The sequence below is a fragment of the Echinops telfairi genome, unplaced genomic scaffold (genome assembly GCF_000313985.2).
Source record: "Echinops telfairi isolate 266 unplaced genomic scaffold, ASM31398v2 ScPeMD7_7424;HRSCAF=8462, whole genome shotgun sequence".
Taxonomy (NCBI): domain Eukaryota; kingdom Metazoa; phylum Chordata; class Mammalia; order Afrosoricida; family Tenrecidae; genus Echinops; species Echinops telfairi.
The window spans coordinates 948,096-958,889 of record NW_022111324.1 but is presented as its reverse complement, the minus strand read 5'-3'; the positions used below and the strand labels follow the sequence as shown (position 1 = coordinate 958,889).

Sequence of the window (10,794 nt, the reverse complement as noted above, 5' to 3'; positions counted from 1 at the left end):
TATTCTGGATTCCCTATGTTTCCAGCTCTTATCTATATCAGTGTACATGCTCTGGTCTAGCCGGATTAGTAAGGTAGAATTGGGGTCATGATAGTGGGGGGCGGAGGGAGGGAAGGAAGCCTTAAAGAACTAGCAGAAATTTGTATGTTTCATTGGTGCTATACTGCACCCTGACTGGCTCATCTCTTCCTTGTGACCCTTTGTAAGGGGATGTCCAATTGTCTACAGATGGGCTTTGGGTCTCCACTCTACCCTCCCCTCATTCACATCAATATGATTTTTTGTTCTGGGTCTTTGATCCCAGATACCTGATCCCATTGACACCTCATGATTATACAGGCTGGTGTGCTTCCTCCATGTGGGCTTTGTTGCTTCTCAGCTAGATGGCCACTTGTTTATCTTCAAGACTTTAAGACCCCAGGTGCTATATCTTTTGATAACCGGACACCATCAGTTTTATTCACATTTGCTTATGCACCCATTTTGTCTTCAGCAATGGTGTCAGGAAGGTGAGCATCACAGAATGCCGAGTTATTAGAATAAAGTGTTCTTGTGTTGATGGAGTATTTGAATAGAGGCCCAATGTCCGACTGCTAGCTTAATAAATATATGTGCATAGATCTATTCCATTCCTCTTCTTTAATGTAAAAACCACATTTCCATTTACAGTAAAAAGAACGTAGCAGCAATTTTTATGACAGGCTCTCTGCCCTTGAATACATAATCACACTACCCTGATATTTGCTTTACACGTGACTACACACACTCCAAAGCGCTGCACTTGCGATTCACCACTGTAGGAGCGAGAAGGGGCTGGCTTTCTCCTGATCCTACTCAAATGACCAGGGTGAGTTCAGATGTCCCTGACCATGCAGGCTCTCCCTCCTTCTTCAGTGAAGGTCTGTTTTAGATGTAAGGGCCTAGTTAGACCAAAAAAATCAGTCAAAGCTGAGTTAATTTTAACTCACGAGTTAAAGAGATCTGTCGTTTTTAAGGCAGTGACTTAAAAAAAAAAGTAACAATTTTATTGACATAAAATTCATAGACCATACAATTCAATGGTTTAAAATTCTAATAAAAAGAGTTGTTGATACATCATCACAATTTTAGAACATTTTCTTCATGTTTACTCATTATCATTAGCTTCCCACTTCCCCCTAATATATTCTGCCATAACCATTAGAAACTATGAATCCAGTTACTCTCTCTATGGATCTCCATATCCTAGATTTCACTTACAGAAAACACAACCCCAGCCCAACAATAACAAAATAAAACATGGAAAACCCTCAATCCTAAAAGACAGCAGAAAAAAATAAAAACTAGCACAAATTTAAAATGGGTCAAAAGGGAAAACAAAAGGTAAAGGTGTGAGTTAGTTTATTGTGCCAACCTGGCCAATACACACATGTGGGATTAATTGAAGGGCAGAGGGATAAATTTCTTGGTGAGCCTCGCCTTTCTAGTTCTCGGGTCTCTTGCTTTGTGATGGTTGCACCAGGGTGCAGCTGTCTTAGCCAGTTCCCTGCTTCAGCTGACAAGGCTGACTTCCTGCAAGACATCCCCAAGGAGAAGCCAACAGGACCTACCCCGATGCAGCCCTGGGTGCTGGAGCAGCCGTGTGGAGACCCCTGCCAGTGCAGAGACGCTTACGCATTCACTGACCCGGCTTTCCTCCTGTAGTCATCATTTTTGCCTCTGTTTTGTGAGATGGAGGAGGACTTTGTGGATTGGTGCTGGACATATGGGTTAATGTTGGACTTGTGGGCTTGGGCAGCACTGGGTTGGGATATTTTCTTGATGCGCACTTAACCTTTACACAAAACTCTCTCATACATGAGTTGATGTGGATTTGTTTCTCCAAAGTACCCAGACTAACACAAGGTGTTAAATTTTAACCTAATTAGACCTGCAGTCATCTACGTTCTAATGCTCTCTGTCTGATAGCAAGGCTAGTCCCATCCCTGGTCAATGGCCAGAGGGGACTCACTGGAGGTTGAATCCACAGGGGATCCTGCAAGTGGGTTTGGCTCTTTCACTGTCATTCATAAGGCTGTGACCTCTCAGGAGCAGAAAGTGCGGCTTTTCTTCCAAGGGACGTCTGAGTGGATTTGAACCGACAGCTTTTCAAGGAGTAGTTAGTGCTTAACTGCCTGCACTACCTAGGGACTCTTTGTTAAGGGAACCATTACTTGAAAGGTGGTCAACCTGTATCTGGCAGGGACTGTCCCTCCCACTGCTAGTGCCATCTGCTCGGTGCACAGTCATGCCAGCTCCTGCTGGCTGGAAACACCCCCTTCTGGCCTTCTCGGCAAGGAAACTGGTTCAGCCTGCCACTCCAGGAATGTGAAAACCACATGCTGTGGCCTAGCAGTTAATGACACATGTCTGAGCCCATAAGGGTGTTCTCTGACCAAGAGAAGCTTTTAAAAGAACCCCTAGCAGAGCTTTCTGTGAATACCTGCTCTGTAGGCCCCCTAGGTTCCAGTGAAGCAGCTACTCACATCACACAACCACAAACAGGCCTTTGAACATTTAAGCAGAGTTCTAAAGACATGAAGGCAGCCGGCTACAAAGCAGAATGGACTAGGGGAACTCTGGGATCCAGCCCCTCTCTGGAATTTACTAAATGTTTTCTTTTTCAAGCATCAATATACTGCATTATTTCTCAAAAACTCTGGAAGTGTTTGTGCACATGGATCCAATCTTCCTGTCCAGAAGTCATTTTCTATTATCAGCCCCAAACCATGCAAGTGGGCGCTCAGAGTTGTCAGGATTAGGCTGGATACAGTAGCTTTGAAGTTTTCAAAGCTGGGGAGGTATGTCTAACCCTGGAGTGGTACTCAGTTACAGGTGGGGAACACTGAAGCTCATGGGAGTGCCAACTATGGGCAATTTTGTAAATATAAGGCTTGAAAGGAAGCTGTGTTAGAACTTTACACCACTTACCCTGCTAACACACAGACATGTTCCCTCGAACCATCTACCTAGCCCTGCTGACAGAGCCCCCACCTCCACCCCCCAGAGGAGCCTTTGACCCAGCACACAAGTCAAGAAGCAATGAACAGCTAAGTCTCTGTAGTGTGCCACATTAGGGGTATCCACTGCACCCTTAGCAGGTGCCAATTTCTGAGGAGTTACAGCCACAACCGTGACAAAGACACCACGTTTTCAGTGAGGATGAGCAGGCAGAGCCTTCTCCAAAGCAGGCACAGCTGCGAGCTTCGCTTTAGGGAGATGGACATCAAAAGGCTGCTTGCTGTACTTTGATGATTATTTATTTTCTGTTCTCATTCTGAGTGACCTTGCTTTGGCGCCTATGGTTTGGGGGAAGCTTTAAAATGCTGTACATGTAAGGACTGCTTATTAGCCCTATTCTGCAGCTGGTTTTAGAAATCACCTGGGGCACTGTTTTGAGTTTCATTGTCCTGGAAAATGCCCTCTCCAAATCACAGCTTATGGAGAGATTTACAGGCGTCAGTCTGAGCGAGGAAAGTGAAGAACACAAGCACAAAAGGCCAGGTGTATACGAAGATGGGGAGGAGGATGAGGAGGACCACAAGAGGAGAAGGAAGGGAAGAGTAAGCACACTTCTTCTAAGCGAGGCTCTCCCTTACCCTGACAGCTCCTAGACTGGGTGTCCTCTACCGTATCCAGCCAGCTACCCAGCCAGCCATCTTCTGGGCACTTAGGACTTTGTCTACCAAGGGTTTCTGAATTCCAGGGAACTGAAGTGCAAGAACTTGGTTCCAGATTTGTGGTTCTTTTCACCTATCACAGCTATAGAATGCTCTGCCTTTACCTTGAGCTCAGCTAAAATTAGAACTGAAGGTCATGTTAGTTTAATGTGTTTTTATTTTGAACCTTAGCAGAGGATTGCATTTATATTTATCAAATGATGGCAGGCTATAGAATTTGCAATGTTGGAACAGGAAAATAAATATTTACTTTTCGGCTTTCTTGCACCGAAAGGTCTAAGCTACTGGATTTCTGAAAGGGAACTTGGGCCAGGATTTTGTCTAGCAGAATATTTCATGGCCTTGACCATGAAATTTGGTTGAAGCAATGCCTCTGACTCCAGAATTCTGTTTAATTAAGAAAGAGCAAAGTGGTTATGACCTTCAACATTAACAGGAAAGTGTGCACCTTAAAAAACAACCTTTAACAGACTTGGTTTATATATATATATATTTCCCCTTTTACTCTGCTGGTCCAAGAGGTGTAGTAGCATACAGACCAGGTGACTTATAACCTCAGTGCTGAAAGTAATCAGCGGGTGACCTTGGGTAAACTAATTTCCCTTTCTAAGTACCGTTTTCCTCATCTGACAAGAGAATAGTTTGGACTAGAAGTCTGAGATCTCTGATTTCTTCTGTGTGATGACCTCCCAACCCAAGTCTGCAACATTATAGGTAAAAACAAAGAAACAAACAAAACCTGGTCATTTTCCTAACTTACGGATCTGCCTCGCCTTCATCTCTTAAACCTAACCTGATAAGTCATTCTTCCTTGAGCACCTGTCTTCAGCATATAAAATCCATTGCAAAATCTACAGGGCAGGGAAGCGGTTCCACTGTGGCCCCCACGCTGATGTTGACAGCTTTACAGGAGGAAATGACTTCCCCTAACCCAAATCAATTGAGTGGGAAGAGCAGGCAAAAAAAACAAAACAAAATAAACTGATTTCAAGGAGCTGCCTGGGAAGATAATGGAGAGGTTCTTGCAGCTCTAGTTAATCACCCACACCACCCGCATTGCTGTGCTAATGAGTACAGAGCGACAGTCACTCTTAATCAGAGGATACAAGCCCATCCTCCTTCAGGCTGGGAGAGAGTGACATGGACTCCACAGGAGAGGTCAAGACACTACCACGTAAAATGTCACCAAGGAGGCCTTACAAATGAATGTGAGTATTATGTCACCTGAGGAGGGGAACCAGGAGAGCCCATGTCATTAGAAAACTGCATGCTCCAGGTACAGGAAGGGAGGGTCCACGTCCACCCTCCCTCTCTAGAGCTATTCTGAATAAGCACAGCAACCCCTATGCCACAATCAAACACTTTCCAGCCACAGCACAAAATATGTCCCCTAAAGGGGACAGCCAGCATTCTTGGGATGCCCTCATCTTATTTGGCGGTTGGAGAAACAGAAGTCCCGAAAGGCTCCTGTGTCTTTTAACTATCCTGTAACAGAGTTCAGCCACAAACGCCCTCAACTGGAAGCAGGAGGTTGACTCTCTTCTCAGTGGCATTACTGGTTCCTGGGTTACTTTTCTGGGTCCTTTCTTTCTCCAGCTATAAAATGGAGTTGATATTGACCACACAAGAATATTATGAAGAATAAAAGAAAAATCTATGCTAAATTGATCTGGATCATCAGCGTTAAGGAGCTCTTCATTGCCAGATGACGATTACTGTAGAACCTAGTTACAAAACAGGGAGAACAAGAATGCTCCTTAGTTATGTCATTTCTTGATGACCCAAGAAAGAGGGCACACTGGAGTGCTTAAGAAGGTGCGCGTCAGAGTCAGGCTTTCTGGGTGCAGTTCTGACTCCATCACGAGAACTTGGGCAAGTAAGCGACCCTCTGCCTCGGCTTCCTCATTTATAAAACGAACAGCACAACAGTACTTTCCTCAGAGAGCTACTGTGGAAATGAAGTAAGAGAATACATATGAAGAAACTTAGCATGTCTCAGCTATACAATAAGCAATAAAAATGATTAGATATTATTATGTGACTCAAAATCAAGCTAAAACTGAGCTAATCTAGAGTAGTAGGTGAGTAGCAGGTACCATCTTCCTCCAGTATTTTACTACGGATCTTATAGTTAAGCCCAAATTTTTAAAAAAGCTCTAGATTAAAGTCTACAAGGTGAAAACTACATATGAGTGGGTGACTAAAGGAAGACTCATAGGTCATAGGTATAGAGGAATAATTGGTTGGAAACAGGTATTAAGAGGTCGTCTCCCAGAGAAGTTGAGGTACTTGATTCATATTATCAGCTAGCAGAAGAGTCAGCCCCATTAACCTGTGATAAAAGGTAGGGGCGGGGCAGGGTGGAAATATGGATGACACCAATATTAGAGGCCTGCCATGACTCATGAGTCATGATTTGGTGTGACAGGCAACAGCAATACCCTAAGCCCCAGTACAGCAGAGAACACATACAAAAGTTTTCACATTAATGATCAATTGTAAGGTCCTGGAGAATATCCAGGTCTCTTGGCTTCTGGTCAAGAGATCTACTTATTGACCTCTTATGATCCAGACACTTCCCTGCAAAGGACATTCCTCAGGGTCTGGATCTCACCTACCATCTATTGCCTTTTCCCTATCATTTCTTAATTATTCTTATGCCTTGCCAGCTCAAACTCCTTTCCAAGTTAACTATTATCTCCTGAAACCAGAAGTGCTTTACAAAAAATGTCAATGACCGTATTTGGAGGGTAACCAGCCTGGCATGCAAAACCCTCTCAGACATGTCCTCCACCCTCCCCAAATCTGCTTCCTTTGCTGAACAATTCATTTCTTTCCTGGTTGGAAACTGGCCTTCCCACCCATATACTTGGGGCTCACAGTCTGGGCTGTCTAGAAACAATTTCTTCAGCTGCATGGCCAGGGGCCAGCAAAGGGCCTGAGAACCTACAGTATGAAGAGCCACCTACAGTCCTAATAGGCAAAGGTAAAAGAGATATAGAAAATGGAAGGAACAGGATTTCTTGGAGAACTATGGGGCAGGACCAAATATGCCTGGACAGCGAGCTAGAGAACTAGTCCTCGGACTATTGCTAGGGCAACAGAATCTTGATTCTGCCCTTCACTTCATTAATATCAAAGTTTCAGGTGGGCATTAGACTCAGCTTTTGGCAGAAGTAGATGCCCCCACTGTGCTTGGTATACCAGATCCACTGGCAAGCCAACAGTAACAGAAAGGCACTCTTTATCTGGGGTTCTTGGTAAAAGTCTTTTGTTTTGCAAATCACCCTAGTTCTAGGTAGTGCAGTGCCTCTTTTGGCAATCCATTTAATTGCTCTGATCCTCAATGTACTCATCTGTAAAATTGAGGGTGAAACTTGCCTTCTACACATAAGTGATATAGTGATCCAATAAATAAATTATCCAACTACAAAGTAAATGATAAAGCATCATTTGTCACTCTAATAAATTCCAGGAGTCACACAGTCCAGTTTCAACAAAAGTCAGAGAAGCACAGTCAAACACTGAAAAATAATGAAGAGAGGATTCTAATCTTAAGTAGCATCTATCAAAAAGCATTAAGAAAAAATTTTTAAAAAAACATTAAGAAGGAGCCAGTTCACAGACTTCAGAAACATTTAGCATTTCCTTTCTCCCCTCTCCATTCCCCACACAACTGAAAGCTACAGGAGACGTTTATTCTCAAATCCTAGTTTCTCATCTCTAAGCTCTGTGACACCCCCCTCCCTCCCTATTTCCCTCTTCCTTGGTCCTTTAACATGTAAATCAACTTAAACTCTATTACAATTTTCGTTTTTCTCCCTACTTGACTATTACTTAGATGTGAAATCTATAGGAGCTCTGGTGGGTTACATGTTGGGCTGCTAACCTCAAAGTTAGTGGTTTGAACCACCAGCTACTCCTCAAGAGAAAGATTAGACTTTCAGCTCCTATAAAGATTGACAGTCTTGGAACCCTGCAGAGGCAGTTCTACTATGATGATATTGAGTGAGTGGATGTGGGATCCAGCAGCCCACTCGTTTTTTTTCTCCACCTGCCACTCCTACTCTAGCATTTCATCTAATTCCATGATTTCCAACTAAATGCTTCAAAAATAAAGTGGGTAAGAGACCTATCTCTAAAAGGAAGAAGCTCAGCACAGAAAAATCTCTGTAGAGTTAGGATGGGAAATGGGACATATTCATGCTTAAACCCATAATGCATTAATACATAGTTGAAGAACCAAAATAAACACACTGCCATCAATTAGATTCTGACTCATAGTAACCCTATAAGATAGAGTAGAACTGCCCCTAATTTCCAAGACTGTAAATCTTCACAGAAGTAGAAAGTCTCATCTTTCTCCCTCTAAGTAACCGGTGGGTTTGAACTCCTGACCCAGCGACTAGCAGCCCAATGTGTAACCCAGTCCTCCACATGACACGGGTCCTATAAATTCATTAAAGGTGGTTTACTGCAGACAACGCAACATAGCTTCAGAGGAGGAGTATACAGGAAGGAGGTTAGTGTGGTCCCTATCGGAAGGCAGGCTTAGTGGTTTGCCTCAGAATAGCAGAGCTGGAAGGGCCCTTGCTATTGCTGCTGCCACTGTTAGTCAATGCCAACTCAGGAAGACCCCAGGTGTGCGGAGCAGAACTACTCTGTAGGATTTTCAGGTCTATGATCTGTCAAAAAGAGATGGCCAGATCTCCAAGGCATCTCAGTGTAGTAGTTGAGCACTTAACCATTTGCACTACTCAGGGACCACAACAGGAACCTCTGGAATATAAAGCATGTCCCCCAATTGCTTGTGTAGAAAAAACAGCTCCTAGTATGTTAACACCTAGCTTGTGCTGCTATAGTTAGGTACCATCCAGTAGGTTCTGACTCATAGTGACCCCATGTACAACAGAATGAAACACTTATCAGCCCTGCAACATTCTCACAATCACTGCTTTGTTTGAGGTCTTTACTATACCGTAACCACTGTGCCAATCCATCTCATTGAGGGTCTCCCTCTTTTTGTGCTAACTCTCTGTTTTACCAGGCATGATGTCCTTCTTCAGGGATTGGTCCCTCCTGATGATATGTTCGAAGGATGTGAGACAAAGTCTCATTATCATTGCTTCCAAGAAGCATTCTGGCTGTACTTCTTCTAACACACCCTTGCTCATTCTTCTGGATGTCTGTGGTGCATTTAATATTTTTTTGCCAACACCATAATTCAAAAACTCTTCTTTGATCTGACATATTGTATGAGGGGAAAATGGAAATGGCTGCATGGACAAATCAGTCTGGGAAAAGCTAGGCCAAATAGCGTTAAAGGAGTGTCTTCAACTTCAAGGCTTCTCAGAAACTCACGTTGTCGTTTTAACATAAATATTAAATGTTGACATACATGGTTGATACATGTTTTTCAGAATATCTTTTAGGAAATGCTGGGTTTGACCACCCTCTTCACTGGATAGACAATGTACACGAGACTACTAGAGGACCATATACATAAAACCCAAACCTGTTACTATCGCGTCAATTCTGACTCACAGCGACCTTACAAAAGAGAACAGAAATTCTGTCTTGCTCTCATGGGGAGGTTGGTGGGTTTGAATCACTATCTTTCAGTTAGCAGGTGAATGCCTAACCATGTGGCCACCAGGGCTCCTTATTGGAGGAGGAATGACCCATGTAACGAAACAGCACTCAGGGCTCTACTACAGAAGTGGGGCCAGAGTCTCGGATTCCTCTCCCTGGGTGGCTTTGTGTAATAGACTTCTAGGTGAAGAAGAATACCTCTCCAGAGTGCAAATGCTGCATTTACTCCAACAGTAAGGTCCCCATACCAAAAGAGAATATGCTATCTATGTCACCTTTGATAACCAATATCACATACCAAGTCTAAAGCAAATTCCAGTAGTCATGTTTTATAGCCCATTGATCAATGCACAGCATTTTGATGAAGATCACCTTACAAGTGGCAATAATTTTTCTTTATCACATGCCAAACTTAGCATCACTTCTGGTCCCATATACTTGGTCCATTCCTGGGCTCCACTAATGGTTAATACTGTTTCCATTGTTGACATATAGCTAAATACAAAGTTCAAATGAAACAAAAAGAGACATGAAAAATACTAATAATATATCAGTTATCAAGGGTTCATGAGGGAAAGAGTGGGGGGAGGGAGGGAAAAAATGAGGAGCAAAGGCTCAAGTAGAAAGACAATGTTTTGAAAATGATGATGGCAACATATGTACAAATGTGCTTGACACAATGTATGTTTGGATGGATTGTGATAAGAGCTGTACGAGCTTCTAATAAAATGATTAAAAAAGAAACTAAAAGAGAATTTCATTATATAAGAGCAATGAAAGACTACAGGTATAGCTCCACCATGTCAGCCATTAAAATAGCCAGTGAAACGTTGCCTCTGTACCAACAGGGAGATGGGCTAAGGTTGGTTGTGCCCTGAGTCCACCAAAGAAAAAGAAAAGATGACCAATGATGGTCCCTTTACCTTCTTCTTCGATTTGAAGACGTTACATCTGAAGATATTGCTGGCACCATCTCGAGCAATGTAGCTGAAGATCTTCAAGTCTTGGGAATCATGAGAAACGTAAAAGATCCTAAAAGAAGAGAAACAGAAAAATTCACTGAAAACAGCATCCATTTCAAACCTCCAATAAAACAATCTGTTGAAGAACACCCTGAAGACAAAGTTCACTAAAACCAATTATAAGAGTACGTTTTCTTTACAGGGAATAAAAAAGCCATATGAAGGGGGTCCTTTCAATAGGTCCCATGAAACCACCATGCAGTGACTTCCACGTTTGAAGAGTGAGCAAGGTTAGGAGATGGGACCCACACTAATTACTCCTTGTCTCCTAAGGTGGCAAACCTGTCCCAGGAAATTAAGTGTTAGAAGGGGACCCAATGGCAGGGAGTATTTAGTGAGCTCCCACCAAAACCAAAAGAACCCGGTTGGCCAATTAAGGTGACTTGTTTCGGGGTGACCCTGTGTGCTTCAGAGAAGCACTGCACTCGATTGGATTCTTTTTTTTTTTTTTAATCGTTTTATTAGGGGCTCATACAACTCTT

The 10,794-nt window shown here is 43.0% G+C and overlaps 1 protein-coding gene across 4 annotated transcripts in view; it reads right to left on the bottom strand.

Annotated features, from left to right (window-relative positions):
- Positions 1-10,794, bottom strand: part of LOC101638476 (carboxyl-terminal PDZ ligand of neuronal nitric oxide synthase protein) — a 379,449-nt gene that overhangs the window by 45,987 nt on the left and 322,668 nt on the right. For all 4 annotated transcript variants that reach the window (XM_045297874.1, XM_004706776.3, XM_045297875.1 and 1 more), the window contains exon 5: positions 10,214-10,322. In XM_045297874.1, the coding sequence (XP_045153809.1) occupies positions 10,214-10,322 (109 nt within the window). The remainder of the gene's footprint in view (positions 1-10,213; positions 10,323-10,794) is intronic.